At 40.6% G+C, this 19,233-nt stretch overlaps 1 protein-coding gene across 1 annotated transcript in view; it reads left to right on the top strand.

Annotated features, from left to right (window-relative positions):
• The window catches only part of UBE4B (ubiquitination factor E4B), a 133,807-nt gene that overhangs the window by 77,228 nt on the left and 37,346 nt on the right, over positions 1-19,233 (top strand). Inside the window, exons 19-22 of the mRNA XM_007942610.2 lie at positions 12,775-12,874; positions 16,748-16,875; positions 17,736-17,834; positions 18,605-18,840. Of these exons, the coding sequence (XP_007940801.2) occupies positions 12,775-12,874; positions 16,748-16,875; positions 17,736-17,834; positions 18,605-18,840 (563 nt within the window). The remainder of the gene's footprint in view (positions 1-12,774; positions 12,875-16,747; positions 16,876-17,735; positions 17,835-18,604; positions 18,841-19,233) is intronic.

Here is a 19,233-nt window from a genome sequence, read left to right on the forward strand (position 1 = left end):
CATCTTACTGACACAAAGTGGACCATAAGAAATACCACTCAAAATTGGCTTTCTGGGAGGATTTCCTGTCCCTGTTATTTGTCACAGCTGCCCCTAAATTGGACTGTAATACCATAGCAGTCCACTTGCAGCTGAAACTGCCAAGCATAAAGAGCCACCTGTAAATGTTTGCTTCTTCAGTCAGTCATTTATAGGAAACTGCTTTTGAGTTCATGGGAGCAGGTTACAGGAGGGTTGGCAGTGCTGTTAGGATTTACTTGAGCTCTATCTTGTATGTACTTTTGTTTCCTTCTTGGTACAACCAACTTAACTCTTGTCCAATCACTCAGTTCCTCATTCCCCTGATGCCCGCTGGTTAGCCTTCAGTTTCTACTAAGACGAAACTCTGTTTCTGAAAACAGAAGTTATTTTCCAATATAGCATGACTTTGCTACAGAACCTTAAGGGCCTTCACTATGAATCTTAACTGCAGTCTGCTGGTTGGCCACAACCAAACCAAACTCACTGCCATTGAGTCGATTCTGACTCGTAGCGACCCCAATGGGTTTCTGAGGCTGTAAATCTTTAGAGTAGATTGCCCCCTCTTCCTTCCATGGAGTAGCTGTTGAATTATGAACCACTGACCTTCTGGTTAGCAGCCAGTCTGATCCACTACGCCACCAGAGCTCAGGAGGCACTTATAGCACCATTGGATCTCTTAGACGATAAAGAACAGGTGGCTTAGCTGCTTGCAGTGTAGGTGCGATCAATGTGAGAACCTTCTATTATTATGAACCTACTAAAAGCTGTCAGCCTTGTGAATTACTTAAGAAATGGGTTTAAAGTAGCATACTCAAATTGAGCAGCTGTTGCCTCTAAAGTCCTGAGTCTAAACAAGTTTTGTGCCTATTGATTAGTGATACAATGTGCTAGGGGTGTCAACTGGTTTTTTTCTTTGGATGGAATTCCATAGCACTTGATCCTCAAACTCACCTGAACGTGTGTGATTTATCTCTCAATCTGTGGCATGCATGTTCCTTACCAAGATATAAAGGATATCTACTACTTCTTATTTACCAGATCTTATCAGCAGGGTACCATCAAGATGACTCAGGCTTTATGTCCTGTGGTAGGTTGATACAACTGCAACCTCTGCAAATAAGTTATGGCACAGAGCCAGAGAGATGACAAAATCCAAAACAAGACTGAAGCTGTATTGCTGATGCTGCTAGGTGAAAGAAAATTGCTTCTCGTGTTCTCTGTCCATTGATGTAGAGAAAAGCACATCTGTCAGCCGAGTATCTGTATCCCCGGTGCCAAAAGCTGTGTTGTTTGCCCTAGTAGAATGACCACATTTGTACCAGCTCTGCAGTTTAGAGGTAGTACTGATTATTATATTGCCATTGTTCAAGACCCATCTATCTTATGCATCTATCATAAAGGACGGTTAAATAGGAGTTCAGTGGGGACCACCCACCCTGTGTCTTTCAGAGTCATAGTTCTTCCAGGGATGCATTAAAGTTTTGGGGATTTTTTGGTTGGTTGTTTACTAATGATGTCATGGTTAAACACTTGACTGCTAAGCAAAAGATTGGCACTTCAAAATCACCCAGTAGATCCGTGAGAGAAAAGACCTAGCAATCTCTTCTGTAAATGTAACGGTCTAGGAAACCCTGTGGGGCAGTTCTACTCTGTCCTGTGGGGCCACTCTGAGTGGGGATGACTCAAAGGTAATGGGTTATATGCTTACAAATTTTACTGCTTGACACTCCTTTTTGCATTTCAGGTCTTCCTTTCTTTTGCTCATAATATTGTGAAGTTCATTCATATTTTTCTAAGTAGCAGTAATTTGTTCATTTTTTACTTTTGTAAAGATTAGTCCTTGGTAGAAATATCCTCTAATTTCTTTACCCTTTCTACCGGTGATGGACAGTAGGATTGTTTTCAGTTTTGTACTATTATGAATAAAGTTGCTGTGGCCATTCTTGTATATGTCATGTGATTCACGTATTTATACATTGTGTTGGTATATGCCTGGGTGTAGAATTACTAAGTTACAGAGTATGCTCATGCTCAGCTTTAGTAAACACTGCCAAATAACTTTCTGATTGACTCTCTCCATCCATAGTAAATAGAGAGCTCTGTACACATCCTCTCCCACCACTTAGCAGTTTCTTTCTTTGTCATTTAGCCATTTTGATGGCTATATAGTGAATCTCATTGTGATTTTATCTGCATTTTTCCTGATGACTAATAAAACTGAGCACCTTTACATTTGTTTTTCAGCCAATTGCATATCTTCTTCTTTAAAGTATCTGTTCTAGTGTTTTGCCCATTTCTCTTTTGGATTGTTTGCTATTTTCTTTCTATGTTATTGTTGTTATGTGCCATCGAGTCGGATCCGACTCATAGCAACCCCTCTTTCCGAGTGGTATCACTATGGAAGTAGATTGCCTAACCTTCCTTCCAAGGAGTGGTTGGTGGGTTTGAACCGCCAGCTTTCTAGTTAGCAGTCAGGTGTCTTAGGCACTATAGGAAATTCTTATTTTAGATTAAATTCCTTTGGATATGTGGCATTTTTTGATAAAGAAGGTGATCTTATTGTTAATGTAGTTCAGTTCACCAGTCCTCTCCTTTGTGATTCCTGCTTTACATTGTATGAAAGACATCTTTATCTACTCCTACATCATTAAGATATTTTTCTGTTATCTTCTACAAGTTTTATTATCACAGTTTTATTGAAAACCTTCTGTTGAGGTCTACAGTCTACCAGGGTTTGATTTTTGTATATGGCATGCAGTAAGAGACAAGATGCGTTCTTGTTCACATAAGGTTATCCAGTTGGCTTAGTCCTATTTACCGAGATTGTAATTTTCCTATAGCCGTGGCATCTTAATTGTAAATCAGCTAACAGTATGTGGGGTTGTTTTTGAAATATATTATGTTCCACTGAGCATTATCCATCTTTAGCCCATTCCACATTGTCTTATTCATTAAACTTGTAATAGAGTCTCCTCAGAAGGAAGGTTGGGCAATCTGCTTCCATAATGATACCGCCTGGGAAGCCCAAGGAGGGGTCACTGTGAGTTGGATCAGCTCCACAGCAGTGAGTTTGTTTTTGTTTTGGTAATAGGATCTGATAACTGATAATGAAAGGTCTTCTAACTTTATTCTTCAAGATGTGTTTGTTCTTGGTATATTCCTCCATTACTAGTGATTTGAAATTTTCTGTATACAAGTTTTACGTATCTTTCAATACACTTATCTGAGGTATTTTATTTTTGTTGCTAATATTTGCTGCTGCTGTTGTTGTTGTTGTTGTTATTTGCTGTGCAGTCGGGAGTCGGCCCCGACTCATAGCCACCCCTCCTTGGGTTTCTGAGGCAGTATCACTAGGGAAGTAGGATTGCCCAACCTTCCTTCCGAGGAATGGCTGGTGGGTTTGAACCGCCAGCCTTCTGGTTAGCAGTTAAGTGCCTTAGGCACTATGCTACCAGAGCTCCTATATTTGCTGCTAGCATATAGAAATACAATTGATTTTTGTATATTTACTATGTTTCGACCTACCTTGTTAAAATCACATATTAATTCTAAGACCCTGTAGCTTCTTTAATGTATTCTTCTACTTAATCATTGTCTACAAATGATGACAGTTTTCTTTGTTTCTTTCCTATTCTTATACTTCTTTTTTCCATGACTTAGTGCACTGGCCACAATTTCTACTGCAGGGTGAACAGAAATTCAGTACTTCTTACATTGAGTTACCAATGTTCCATCCTCTAATGCTCTAATGCTAACTGCATCTTCACTGTGTTCAAACCAGCCCAGTCAAAGAACTGCCTTCATAGCCCTGTTTTCTTGAGGGCCTGTTACTTATAACTTCTTCTGATGCCAAAAACCATATTGGTCTTTATATTTGTTTCCTATTGCTGTAGTAATGAATTAGGACAAACTTAGTGGCTTATAACAATATAAATTATTATCTTATTGCTTGAACAATTTCTCTTAGAAAGATCAGCACAAGGCCGGTCCCCATGAGGCAGAGGTTAAAGATGTCCCACATGTCCAAACTACCATACCACTCCATCATTTCAGACATTAACTCCTCCTCCTCTTACTCCTCCCAGTAATTTCCCCAGTCTTAGGTTTCTGTATTTCACTGTAACGCCTCACAGAACTCACAGACACCCAGGGGTTCGTCTCACATAGTAGTGGTGGAGGCTGGCGAGTCCCAGGTCCGTGAGTAGGTCTGGAGGATTCTCCCAACTCTCGGGGTTTGATGAACCTCGATCAGCAGATCAGATGACGGCTACTGTCCCAAATCCAGGGGTGAGATGGGGATGATCCAAGACACAAAGCCGGAGCAAGAGGGGAGCGAATCTTCCCAGGAGATTCATAGGTATACCCTCAGGGAAACTAAGGGTGGTGATTTGAATTATACCCTCCAGCAAGGCAGGACTCAAGATACATTCCACCTGTGTTGCCCCAACAGAATTAACCTAAATCCCATCGTAGAGTCGATTGCCAGTCATTATAGGGAATGACTACTACCAGCTGCCCAGCCAAGTTGATACCTGACCTTAACTACCACACCACCCCAAACAGGTATGGATAATGGGATTTACAAAACATCACAGAATGGAGGACAATGGCTAGAAGGGCCACATCAAGCAATTCATTGCACTTATACTTCTGGAGGTCAGAAGTTGTAAATCAAATGAAAGAAGTCTAAGACTCTAAGGAGAAGCTACTAAAAGTCCATATGAACCATGGCCTCATCGAACCTGAGACCAGAAGAACCAGATGGTACCCAGCCGCCACTACTCTCTGTTCTGACTCAGCAGAAGGTCCTGGGTACAAAGGGAGAAAAATGTAGAACAAAACTCAAACCACCTGTGAATACTGCGAATAGTCTGCTTCCTTAAATAATCAATTATATGAGACCAAACAGTCACCATTGGCCCTACCTAAAACAAAGGGGAGAAGCTAAGGAGGGCCAGGGAAGCAAGATTAATGAAAAGAGAAAAACAAACAAAAACAAAAAAGTGGAAATAATGAGAGTGTTGACATATTATGAAAAATGTAACCAATGCCATGGAAAAAGTTATATAGAAATTATTAAATAGAAACCTCATTTGCTATGTAAATTTTCATCTAAAACACAATAAAATATTTTTTACAAAATGTTCCAAGGTTGTGTTTCTTCTGGAGGCTTTAGGAGAGAACCTGTTTTCTTGCCTTTACCTGCCTCTAGCAGTTGCCTATATTCCTTGGCTTTTGGCCCCTTCCTCCATTTTCAAAGCCAGCCCATGGCTTCTTCAAATCTCTCTCTCTTTCTGATTTCTGTGTCATCACATCTCCTTCACTCACTCTGACTGTCCTGCCTTCCCTATTCCTTAAAATGGCTCTTGTGGTTGATTACATTGGACCAACATAGATACAAGATCCTTAACTTAATCATACCTGCCGAAATCCCTTTTACCATGTAAGGGAACATGTTCACCCAAAAAAGACAAAAATTAAAAAAACTCATTGCCATCAGGTAGATTGCAACTCCTAGTGAGCCTGTCAAATAGAGAACTGCCCCATAGGGTTTCCAAGGCTGTAATCTTTATAGAAGCAGACTGCCACATCTTTCTTCTGTGAACAGCTGGTGGATCTGAACTGCTGACTTGTAGCAGCCAAATGTTTCAAGCACTGTGCCACCTTGTTCACAGGTTCTTAGAATTAGGACATAGACATTTTTGGGAGCCTTTATTCTGTGTACCAGTCCTGTTACAGTTGTAGACAAAAGGATTGACTTTAGCTGAGATAGGCAGAAGGAGCATTATTTATTACAGGGTACTGTTTGGCTTGTTAAATCATTGGAATGGCTAGAAAAGAAGACTCCCAGGGCTGCCCTTTGAACCTGGCCTGGCAAAGAAGTTCCTTCAGACTTGAGTCGGTCAATTGAGCATCTGCCACAGTTTTAGCCAAAACCCCTTGACCCCTGTGCTTCCAGAAGAACCAGACAGCTGCTCCTTTACAGTATTCATTTCTGCCTTCAGGTAGGTAATGTGCAGGAATGGCAACAGCAAGGGAGTTTGGGAAATATTTTTTAATTTCCCAACCTCTAGTTTCTAACGGAAGGAGCTCTGGTGGCACAGTGCCTAAGGCATTTGACTGCTAACCAGAAGGTCAGTAGTTCAAACCCCCCAGCTGCACTGTGGAAGGAAGATGGGGCAATATACTTCCGTAAAGATTTACCGCCTTGCAAACCCAGTGGGGGTCACTATGAGTTGGAATCAACTCAATGACATGGGTTAGTTTCTAACAGAATATCATAGTAGAGAGGGCTTGAAATAGTGTTAAGTGAGCCAGTCTTAAAAATATGCAGCATGTAAAGAGACCAGAGAAGACTTTATCTTGCTGATAATCTGATATTTGAGCAGACAGCTGAAGGACAAGGAACAGGCCACAGAGATAATCTTAGAAAAGAGTATTCCAAGCAGAAGAAACATTTGTAGAGGAAAAAAAGAAATGCGATTAGTAAAATAGCCTTCGGCTTTGGGTAATTGACTTCTTGTTGTTAGGTGCCATTGCGTCATTTCTGACTCATAGCAACGCTACATACAACAGAATGAAACATAGCCTGGTCCTGCGCCATCTTCTTTGCTGTGCTTGGGCCCATCATTGCAGCCACTGTGTCTGTCTATCTAGTTAAGGGTCTTCCCCTTTTTCACTGACCCTCTACTAAAACAAACATGATACCCTTTTCCAGAGACTGGTCCCTTCTGACCACGTGACCAAAGCATGGGAGATGAAGTCTGGCCGTTCTCTCTTCTAAAGAGCATTCCGTCTGTACCTCTCCCAAGAGGTTCATTTTTCTAGCAGTCCATGGTATTTTCAATATTCTTCACCAACACCGTAATTCAAATGCATTAATTATTTTGGTTTTCCTTATTCATTGTCCATATATGCATATGAGGCGATCAAAGTTACCATGGCTTGGGTCAGGCACACCTCAGTTTTCAAAGTGACATCTTTGCTCTTTAGCACTTTAAAGAGGTCCTTTGCAGCAGACTTGCCCAGTGCAGTACATCATCTGATTTCTTGACTGCTACTTCCATGGGTGTTGATTGTGGATCCAACTAAAATGAAATCCCTGACAACTTCAGTTTTCTCCCCATTTATCGTGATGTTGCGTTTTGGTCCAGTTGTGAGGACTTTTGTTTTCTTAATGGTGTGGTATAATCCATACTGAAGGCTGTACTCTTTGATCTTCAGTAATCATTTCAAATCTTCTTCACTTTCAGCAAACAAGGTGATGTCATCTGCAAGTCACAGATTGTTAATGAATCTTTCTCCAAGCCTAATTCCATTTTCTTCTTCATATAGTCTAGCTTCTCAGATTATTTCCTCAGCATACAGATTGAATAAGTATGGTGAAAGGCTACAACCTGACACATACCTTTCCTGATTTTAAACCATCCAGAATCCTGTTGTTCTGCTCAAACAACAACCTCTTTGTCTATGTGCGGATTCGTCATGAGTACAATTAAGTGTTTGGGAATTCCCATTCTTCACATTGTTAACCATGTTGTTGTTGTTGTTGTTAAGTGCTGTCGAGTCGTTTCTGACTCATAGCGACCCCATGCACAGCAGAACAAAACACTGCCCGATCCCGCGCCAGCCCCACAATCCCTGCTATACTTGAGTGCATCATCGCAGCCACTGTGTCAATCCATCTCGTTGAAGGCCTCCCCCTCTTTCGTCGACCCTCCACCCTACCAAGCATGACATCCTTCTTCAGGGAATGGTCCCTTCTGACAACATGACCAAAATAGGTGAGATGAAGTCTGGCCATTCTTGCTTCCAAGGAGCATTCTGGCTGCACTTCCTCCAGGACAGATCTGTTAGTTCTTTTAGCAGTCCATGGTACTTTCAGCATTCTCCGCCAGCACCACAACTCAAAAGCATCAGCTCTTCTTTGGTCTTCCTTATTCATTGTCCAGCTCTCACATGCATACAAGGCGATTGGAAATATCATGGCTTGTGTCAGGCGCACCTTAGTCCTCAAGGAGATACCCTTGCTCCTCAGCACTTGAAACAGTTCCTTCGCAGTTGACTTTCCCAATGCTACACGTCGTCTAATGTCCTGACTGCTGCTTCCATTGGCATCGATTGTAGAACGAAGCAACGTGAATTCTTTGACAACCTCAATCTTCTCTCCATTTATTGTGATGCTGCTCATTGGTCCAGTTGTGAGGATTTTTGTTTTCTTTATATTGAGACGTAATCCATACTGCAGACTGTATTCTTCAACCTTCATCAGTAGGTGCCTTAAGTCATCCTCACTTTCAGCAAGCAAAGTTGTATCGTCTGCATATCTCAGGTTGTTAATGATTCTTCCTCCAATCCTGATACCACGTTTTTCTTCATATAGTCCAGCTTCTTGGATTATTTGCTCAGCATATAGATTGATTGTTAACCATAATTTGTTATAATCCACACAATCGGATGCCTTTGCATAGTCATCCATAAAACAGGTAACATCTCTCTCTGGTATCCTTTGCTTTCAGCCAAGATCAATCTGACATCAGCAATGATGTCCTTCCTTCCATGTGGTCTTCTGAATCCAGCTTGAATTTCTGGTAGTTGCCTGTCAACATACTGCTAATTGTTGGAGATGTTGGTTTAAAGTGATTTTGGCTCTTTTTTCTTTTTTGATGTGTGCATTTATTTCTGTAAATTGACCTCTGATGACTGCTTTTGCTGTGTCCCAAAGATTTTGGTATGTTGTGTTTTCATTCTCATTTGATTCAAAGAATTTTTTAATTTCATTTTTTATTTCTTCTCTTACCCAGCCTTTCTTAAGGAGGGTATTGTTCAGTTTCCATTTGTTTGTTCTTTTTCCATTGATCTTCCCATCGTTGATTTCTAATTTGATAGCATTGTGATCTTGAGAAGATGCTTTGCAGTATTTCAGTGTTTTTTTAAAATTTATTAAGGCTTGCTTTATGGCCTAACATATGGTCTATCCTGGAGAATGTCCCATGTGCGCTGGAAAAGAATGTATATTGTGCTATTGTTGGGTGAAGTGTTCTGTAGAGATCTATAAGGTCAATTTGGTAGATTGTATCGTTTACCTCTTCTGTGTCTTTGTTAAGTTTCTTTCCTGTTATTCTACCTTTGATTGAAAGTAGTATACTACAGTCTCCCAGTATGACTGTAGGAGCTCTGGTAGCATAGTGCCTAAGGCATTTGACTGCTAACCAGAAGGCTAGCGGTTCAAACCCACCAGCCACTCCTCAGAAGGAAGGTTGGGCAGTCTACTTCCATAGTGATACTGCCTCGGAAACCCAAGGAGGGTTCACTATGAGCCAGGTCCGACTCTACGGCACATAACTACAACAGCTATGACTGTGGAGTCATCTGTTTGCCTTTTCAACTCTTTTAAAGTCTGATTTATATATTTTGGGGCTCTTTCATTGGGTCCATAGATATTTATTGCCAAGCTTTACTTACAAGGTGCCTCTGAGTAGGTCTGAACCACCAACCTTTCAGTTAGTAGTCCAGCACTTACCCATTTGTGCCACCTTTGGACTTCTGTACTTTAAAAGACAGTGTTCTGGTTACATAGAGCTGCTCTGATAAGAATATACCACAAATGCAATGGCCTTAACAAACAGGAGTTTATTCTCTTGCAGTTTGGGTGCTTTAAGTCCGAGATCAAAGTGCCAGGCTCTCGGGGCTGTATGAAGCCCCTCAACCTAGGGCTTCAGCTCTGCCTCTTGCTTCCAGCCCAGTGAAGCTAGAGGCATCTCTTCATTCAGGCAGCTACTGTCTTCTGAGGCTAACCATACCAAGGTCAACAAATAAAATGGCACAGTCCCCATATTAGCAAACCACATGGCAGGCCATTAATTCAAGTCCATAGTAAGTCCCAAGGTCAGTAGAGCATGGCAGGCTGCTGAACAATGACACAGCTACATGCAGGTCCAAGTGTGCCATAAACTAGAGACCATTCCCAACGCTGCTTCTTATATATGGGAAGTAGACCACATACCCAAAGCTACTACTCAGCTGCTCCAATAGATTCCACCATGGAGTTAATTACCAATCTCACCATGGGGAGTAACTACCACCAGCTGCCCAGCCATTCAACCGGGCCCAGCCAAGTTGACACACAAACTTAACTACCACAATACCTAAATATTATTTTTTTGAATTCCTTATTATGGAGTTCCAATGCTACTTTTCCTCAGGGATGTGTTCTGGGTCTGTATCTTGCTCCCTTGCTTCTACCACTTCATCTTGCTGCTTTGTGTGGACTGTGATGGCCTGTTGTCTCCAGAGACATTGTGACATTGTTGTATTTAGATCTCTGTTAACTGTGAAGAGCAGTTAAGGGTGAGTCAGGCTTTTGTTGTTGTTGTTGTTGTTGTTGTGTGTGGTTGAGTCGGCCCGACTTATAGTGTCCCCTCCTTGGGTTTCTGAAGCGGTATCACTACGGAAGTAGATTGCCCAACCTGGTGGTCATTTATCATTGGCCGGTTGGTGGAAAAGGAAGTGATAGCTCTCACTCAGTAAGTGAAGCTGCAGGAGTTGCAGGTATAGTTGTGCCGTTTGGTCACTATTGCTGTCTCCCACTCAGACAAAAACAACAGCCGAATAACCATCGAGAAAGTAAAAGCAAATGGAAAAAAACACACCACATAAACACACAGGAACATTAACCAAAAACAGAAAAGAAAAAAAAAAAACAGTATCTGGGGAGAGGGCAATAAGAGAAAAAAGGGAGAGAAGAAGAATAATGAAAAAATTGTGAAAAATGCAAAAAGAAAAACTAGGAATGGGATCAATCACGAGAAAGAAAAAATAGGAACCAGGAACAGGGAAGAGAGAAAAAGGTGAAAACTAGAACCTTTCAGGTCATTGGTGTCCGAAATGACCTTGTGGTTCCTGGTAAGTAGAGCCTATTCTTAAGTCCCTGGAATCTGGGAGAACACTTGTCGCTTTAAATATTCAAAATGGTTGAACCACTTGTAAACATTAAAAATGGCTGCGCCCACCGGACAGGCAAAAGTCCACAGCTCAGCCCACTTTCCTCTTCGTTGCTTCCCCTTTTATTCACCAGGCACCAGCGTAGTTTTCTGCGTAGCCCTTGGCTAGCCGTGCTGATTTTTAGATTAATTCTTAAGTCCTAACACCACTCAGCAATATCTAAGCTGTGTGTGCCGCCATCAGGATGACTTACAGACTGCAGCTCTGTATGTCTTCTTTTTTGGTGTTTTCGTGCAGGTTCTTCTGCTAGTTGGAGTTTAGTCCACTTCTGTATCCTACCCTTCAAAGCTCAGGGCTTCAGGATTTTCTTCTGTATCTGTGTTAATTGGTTCCCTTTTCTTTGTTGAAGAAGGTCTGTGCCCTCTGTATGCCTATTCTGCCATCTTACCAAAAGTCCCCTGTCAATATACTGCTGCAGCCACTTTTTAATTATCTTTAGCAAAATTTTACTTGTGTGTGATATTAATAAAATTGTTCAATAATTTCTGCATTCTGTTGAACTACCTTTTTTGGGGAGTGGGCACAAATATGGATCTTTTCCAGTCAGTTGGCCAGGTATCTAGCTTTCCTCCAAATTTCTTGGCATAAATTAGTAAGCACCTCCAGGTTGTATCCATTTGTTGAAACATTTCAGTGGGTGTACAATCAATTCCTGGAGCCTTGTTTTCCACCAGTTCCTTCAGTGCAGCTTCATCTTCTCCCTTCAGTACCATTGGTTCTTGATCATGTGCTGCCGTCTGAAATAGTTGGACATCAACCAATTCTTTTTGATACAGTGACTGTATTCCTTCCATGTTCTTTTGATGCTTTCTGCATCATTCGGTCTGTGCCCATAGGATCATACAACACTGCAAGTCGAAGCTTGAATTTCTTCAGTACTTTCAGCTTGAGAAATGCTAACTGTGTTCTTCCTTTTGGTTTTCTAACTCCAGGTCTTTGCACATTTCATTATAATACTTTACTTGTCTTCTCGAGCTGCTCTTTGAAATTTTCTCTTCGGCTCATTTATTTCATCATTTCTTCCATCTGCTTTAGCTACTCTTCATTCAAGAGCAAAGTTCAGACTGTTGTTGTTGTTGTTGTTATGTGCCATCGAGTTGGACCCGACTCATAGCGACCCCTCCTTGGGTTTCTAAGGCAGTATCACTACGGAAGCCCCATCTTCCTTCCAAGGAGTGGCTGGTGGGTTTGAACCGCCAGCATTCTGGTTAGCAGTCAAGTGCCTTAGGCACTACACTACCAGAGCTCCCAAGGTTCAGACTAGGCATGGTAATTTTCATGAGAGACAAATAAGGGGAAAATGTACTTCCTTTCTAAAAGGATTACTATATTTCATCAAGGAGCCCTGGTAGCACAATAATTCAGCTGCTAACCAAAAAGCTGGTGATTTGAGTCTACCCAGTGGCTCCTTGGGAGAAAGACCTAATGATCTGCTTCTCTGAATATTACAGCCTCGGACATCCTGTAAGACAGTTCTGCTCTGTCACATGGGGTTACTATGAAGTGAAGCCAACTTGATGGTACCTAACAACAATATAGCAAGGTGCCATCAATTTTAAGATACATCATTCTTTTAGGAACCAGTAAGAAAGACAAATGATGCCAATTAAAACTATATTGCCATTGCCTGAACTTAAAAATGTTGAGAGGGGTGTGTATGTGTGTCTTAAGTCAATCACACGGTCAAGATGAATAGATAAGATGGATATGTGTATTTTCTTTAATTTAACAGTTATTCTTTGATTCCAGAACTGTGGAAGATTTGAAGAATAATGAAAGCCAATGGAAAGATTCCCCACTGGCAACTAGACACCGTGAAATGCTGAAACGCTGCAAGACTCAGCTTAAGGTTTGTATAGTTAATTGAAGTAATCATAGACCAGCCTCATAATAGTAGTTTTATTTTTTTTTTACCAGAATATGTATTTTGAGTGAATAGTTCAGTATTCTTGTTTTTTCTTCTCTCATTCTTTCCCCACCATCAGGATAAAATAGTTTTAAAACTCGGTAGCTTCCATGTATCTCTATGTAATTATTTAAGCCTCTGGTCAGAATATGCAAATGTAATGGGCTAATGCCAGTGATAACATGACTTCTTATTAGCTTTGTTGTCTTCAGTTTAATATCACTCCCTCTCCTACAAGATCCATGTACCACCCCCTAGCTAAACCACTCACTCACTCACTCATCCTAGTATATCCAGCACCGTGCATTTTCATATTGATACAGTGGATTTGTAGTTACAGGAAGTTATCTTTCCTTTGCCCCTCATGCTTCTTTTTTAATTTAAAATGATCCATCACACAGAACCTAGCTTTAGATGGAAGGATTTCTGATTACAAGACATTATAGCTAAAAACAAATGCTGGCAGAAGTTGTACAACAGTAGATAACACATTCATGCATTTGTCTTACGTTCAAGTTGTAAAAGCTGAATGTTGCTTGTGCTTTCTGTTGCAAATAGAGTGGTATGTGGACATTTTACATGACATTACATCTTGCTACAAGTTAAGATCTAAGTTTTATTTACTAATAGACAAGACCTCTTCAGGATGCAAAGTTCTGCCCAAGTTGTTGTTGTTAGGTGCCATCAAGTCATCTCTGACTCATAGCAACCCTGTGGACAGCAGAACAAAACACTGCCTGGTCCTGTGCCTCACAATCCTTGCTATACCTGAGCCCATTGTTGCAGCCACTGTATCAATCCATCTTGTTGAGGGCCTTCCCCTTCTTTGTTGACCCTCCACTTAACCAAGCATGATATCCTTCTTCAGAGAATGGTTCCTTCTGACAACATGACCAAAGTAGGTGAGACGAAATTTGGCCATTCTTACTCCAAGGAGCATTCTGGTTGCACTTCCTCCAGGCACATTTGTTAGTCCTTTTAGCAGACCATGGTACTTTTAGCATTCTTCTCCAACACCACAAGTCAAAAGCATCAACTCTTCTTTGGTCTTCCTTATTCATTGTCTGGCTCTCACATGCATAAGAGGCATTGAAAATACCATGGCTTGGGTTAGGTGTGCCTTAGTCTTCAAGGAAGCATCTTTGCTCTTCATCGCTTGAAAGAGGTCTCTTGCAGTAGATTTGCCCAGTGCAATACGTCATCTGATGTCTTGACTACTGCTTCCATTGGTGTTGACTGTAGAAACAAGTAATATGAAATCTTTGACAACTTCAAAGTTTTCTTCATCCACCGTGAAGCTGTTCATTGGACCAGTTGTGAGGATTTTTTTTTCTTTATATTGAGGTGTAATCTATACTGCAGACTGTAGTCTTTAATCTTTATCAGTAAGTGCTTCAAGTCATCCTCACTTTCAGCAAGCAGAATTGTATCATCTCCATATCACAGATTGTTAATGAGTCTTCTTCCATTCCTGATGCCATGTTCTTCTTCATATAATCCAGCTTGAAATATTTGCTCAGCATACAAGTTAAATAATTCTGGTGAAAGGATACAACCTCAATGCACTCACTTCTTGATTTTGAAGCATGCAGTATCCCCTTGTGTTTGAACGACAGCGTCCTGATCTATATACAGGTTCCTCATGAGTACAATTAAGTGTTCTGGAATTACCATTCTTCTCAGTGTTATCCACAATTTGTTAATGACCCACACAATTGAATGCTTTTGTATAGTCAATAAAACATAAGTAAACATCTTTCTGGTATTCTTTGCTTTCAGCTAAGATCCATCTGACATCAGCAGTGATAACCCTGGTTCCATGTCCTCTTTGAATCCAGCTTGCATTTCTGGAAGCTCTCTGTCAATATACTGCTGCAACCATTTTTTAATTATTTCAGGAAGATTTTACTTGCATATGATATTAATGATACTGTTTGATAATTTTCACATTCTGTGGGATCACCTTTCTTTGGAATGGGTACAAATAAGATCTCTTCCAGTCAGTTGGCCAGGTAGCTGTCTTCCAAATCTCTTGGCATAATAGAGTGAGTGCCTCCAGTGGGGCATCCATTTGTTGAAACATCTCAGTGGGTATTCTGTCAATTCCTGGAGCCTTGTTCTTCGCCAGTTCTTTCAGTGCAGCTTCAACTTCTTCCTTCAGTACCATTGGTTCTAGATCATATGCCACCTCCTGAAATGGATGAACATCGACCAGTACTTTTTGGTACAGTGCCTCTGTGTATTCCTTCCATCTTCTTTTGATGCTTCCTGCATCATTCGATATTTTGCCCATAGAATCTTTCAATATTGCAACTTGAAGCTTGAATTTTTTCCTCACTTCTTTCAGCTTGAGAAATGCCAAGTGTGTTCTTCCCTTTTGGTTTTCTAACTCCAGGTCTTTGAACAATTCATTATAGTAATTGGCTTTGTCTGCTCGAGCTGCTTTTTGAAATCTTCTGTTCAGCTCTTTTATCTTGTCATTTCTTCCATTTGCTTTAGCTACTCAGGGGCACCCAGGGGCAGGTTTCAGAGTCTCTTCTGACATCCATTTTGGTCTTTTCTTCCTTTCTTGTCTTTTTAATGACTTGCTTCCTTCATGGATGATATTCTTGATGTCATCCCACAGTTCCTCTGGTTTTTGATCATTCGTGTTCAGTGCATCAAATCTATTCCTTAAATGGTCTCTAAATTCAGGAGGAATATTATCAAGGTCATATTTTGGCTCTCATGGACTTGTTTTAATTGTGTTCAACTTCAGCTTGAACTTGCATATGAGCAGTTGATGGTCTGTTTCACAATCAGCTCCAGCCTTGTTTTGGCCAAAGATACTGAACTTCTCCATCACCTCTTGCCACAAATGTAGTCAGTCTGATTCCTGTGTTTTCCATCTGGTGCAGTCCACATGTATAGTCATTGCTTATCTTTTTGGAAAAAGGTGTTTGCAATGAATAAGTAGTTGGTCTTGCAAAATTCTATCATGCGATCTCCAGCATTTTTTCTATCACCAAGATCATATTTTCCAATTACCAGTAACTCTTCTTTGTTTCCAACTTTTGTATTCTAGTCCCCAGTGATAATCAACACATCTTGATTTCATGTCCAGTCATTTTCAGACTGCAGAAGTTGGTAGAAGTCTTCAATTTCCTCATCTTTGGCTTTGGTAGTTCGTGTGTAAATTTGAATAATGGTCGTATTAACTGGTCTTCCTTGTAGGCGTATGGATATGCGAAGGGCAGCTTTTAAATAATGAAGCTGGAATTCAGACTTGGATTTCTGGCTTCTTCCCTGCTAATTGTCTTCCCTGCTAATTGTCCCTCACTCCCAAAGTGTCTGCCAGCCTCCTCACCCAAGTCAAGTTACTTTAATGGCCCAGTAATAGCTAATCTTTTTTAGCATCAACTGTGCTAGGCTTTGTACTCAGTGATTTGCATGGCATACCTTTTTATGTTTCTCAGACAAAAGAAAGGTCTTGAGACATGATCAGCATCCCACACCTCATTAGAGAAGGACCTCTAGAAGCTCTAACCAACAAAAACCAACTCACTGCTGTCAAGTCGTTTCCAACTCATAGCAGCCCCTCCTTGGGTTTCCAAGGCAGTATCTCTACAGAGTTCGATTGCCCCATCTTCCTTCTGAGGAGTGGCTGCTGGGTTTGAACCACCAGCCTTCTGGTTATCAGTCAAATGCCTTAGGCAGTACACCACCAGAGCTCTAAGCTCTAGAACCTAGATTTCCTACCTCCTGGCCCCAATCTCCACCCGGTGTAGGTACTTAGCTGTGACTAATCTGTGGGGCATGAAATACCTATTTCTGCAGAAACTGGTACGGTGCAAGGCCTGTGCTGATGCTGGCTTACTTGACGAGAGCTTCCTGAGAAGATGTCTGAATTTCTATGGACTTCTCATTCAGCTCCTGCTCCGTATCCTGGACCCTGCCTATCCCGAGTGAGTGTGTTCTTTCCTCTTGTCTTCATCGCTAGTCTTCTGGACTGTGTTGTCTTTATTGTTCTTCGTAGTCAATAAGTATAACCAGAGCCCTTCGTTTATCAAGAATTCACTTCTCTATTTTCTTAATACATTTCTATAGGCTCTGAAGTTAGTGTATAAGTAGTAATAACTGTTTTCCCTGAACTTACTAAGTGAATGTCAGTATCTGGTATTTTTGTTTTGACATAGTACTTTTTAAAAAATAGTTACTGTGGGGCAGGAATGGTTATATAAAATCTTTAATTATAGAAAAAGAAACCTATAAATTAAAAGCTAAAAACTGGAGATCACAGGATATGAAGCGCTCTTGAGCTCTGGGTGCAGGAAAACACCCAGCTGCTCAGAAGGGACCTACGAACGTTGTCGATCTCTTTGTCATCAATTGGATATCTCCTCCTGGCTGCCATTGTTCTTAGGAAGTCTGTGGATTACTGATGTTGGTGATACTGACCCAAGCCCTCTGCAGGAGTGGAAGCTGTTATTTAAAATATGTGTGTAGCTCTGTTGTCTCAAACAGTTTGAGTTGCACAAATATGACCAATATGACCTTCTCATTGTCTTCCAATTTTAGTATTACATTAACCTTAACAATGTTCAGGAAATGGAGACAAGGAAAAGCTTTCAGCACACTCTCACCACCCAGCTTATTTAGCTTTGTCTTCATCATTCACTGCTCAGCTCAGCTCGTGGCTTACTTCACCTATATGTGATTTTCATGTCTTGACAGCATGAGGGTTCTTTTTCCCAAACTTTTATATTCCTTATAGTTTGATGTGTCATGATTGACTGTTGTGCTTTTCATTTTTCTTCTTTGACAGTATAACACTGCCTTTAAATTCAGATGTCCCCAAGGTATTTGCAGCATTGCCTGAATTTTATGTAGAAGATGTTGCTGAATTTTTATTTTTTATTGTACAGTAAGTACCTTTAAAATACTACATAGTTGTTCTAATAAGTTTTTATATATGGTGTGTACACGATATTACCAACTCTATTGCCAGCCTCCATTTTATGCCTAACATTTTATGTAACTGCTTTAACTGAATGCTGCCTCCAGAATGGAAAAATAAATCCAACCATGGCAGCCAGCCAATTCCAATAATACCTCGAAGACAGCAGTGGAATTAGCAATGTTGATAATAATGTACTCTGTGAAAATTGAATTGGATTTCTAATAGTTGAATATGTGTTTCTGAGAAACAGAAGGCGCAGGCAGTTTATAAATATCTGAGTGAGCATCCAAAAGCCAGAAATAACCCACATCTATATTTTGTACCAAAATTTTTCTGAATTTCGTTATCAAAACTTGAGAAAGCTCATAAAGAGATGGTTTGAGTTTTAAAACTGATATTTTCAGATGCTTTTTCTTAGAACATCTAACTCCATCAAATGTTTTTTTCAAAAGACCTTTTGATAGTGAAGATCTTTCATGAAATTTATAATTATACTTCGGTTTATTTTTAAAAAAGTAGTTAATATAACACATGACAGGCAATATAAACATTGAATATTAAAATCTACCTAGTTATAAAGTATATATCAATTTAAGCTCATGTCTTAAGGGAAATTCAGTGTCTTTGCTTCTCAACCTCTTCTTGTAATTCCCTTCCTCACTTGATGACATCAGCATTCACCCAAGTTGAGTTTCTCAGAGATTTCTTCTCTTCCTCTTCTCGCCCCTGTTCAGATACTCTCCTCAGGTGCTTTATGAGCCCTGCACTCAGGATATTGTGATGTTCCTTGTTGTGATGTTGTGCAACCAGAACTACATCCGAAATCCGTATCTGGTGGCCAAACTGGTAGAAGTCATGTTTATGACCAATCCTGCTGTTCAGCCACGAACCCAGAAGTTTTTTGAAATGATTGAGAACCACCCGCTCTCTACCAAGTTGTTGGTACCGTCCCTAATGAAATTTTATACAGGTAGGTTTCTACATGGATGGATGGTACCTGGTAGAGTGAGGCAAGGTTGTCTAAAGCAAGTGAAGTTATTCTAAACCTGTTAACTAATATCCTGAAACTTACTTGGACACCCTCGTTAGTATAACCTACTAACCCCCTACCAGCAGTGCATGTTCTGTTGTTTTTTTTCCTCCTGAGTCATGGAAAAAGTAAGGAGTTCGGTGGTGTAGGTGCCTAAGGCATTTGACTGCTAACAAGAAGGTTGTCAGTTCAAACCCACCAGCCACTCTGCAGAAGGAAGACTGGGCAATCGACTTCCGTAAAGATTTACCGCCTCAGAAATCTAAAGGATCACTGTGATTTGGAATTGACTCAGTGGCAGTGAGTTTGGTTGGGGTTTTTTTTTTTTTTTTT

The sequence above is a fragment of the Orycteropus afer genome, unplaced genomic scaffold (genome assembly GCF_000298275.1).
Source record: "Orycteropus afer afer isolate SDZICR_OR568_19922 unplaced genomic scaffold, OryAfe1.0 scaffold00094, whole genome shotgun sequence".
Taxonomy (NCBI): Eukaryota; Metazoa; Chordata; class Mammalia; order Tubulidentata; family Orycteropodidae; genus Orycteropus; species Orycteropus afer.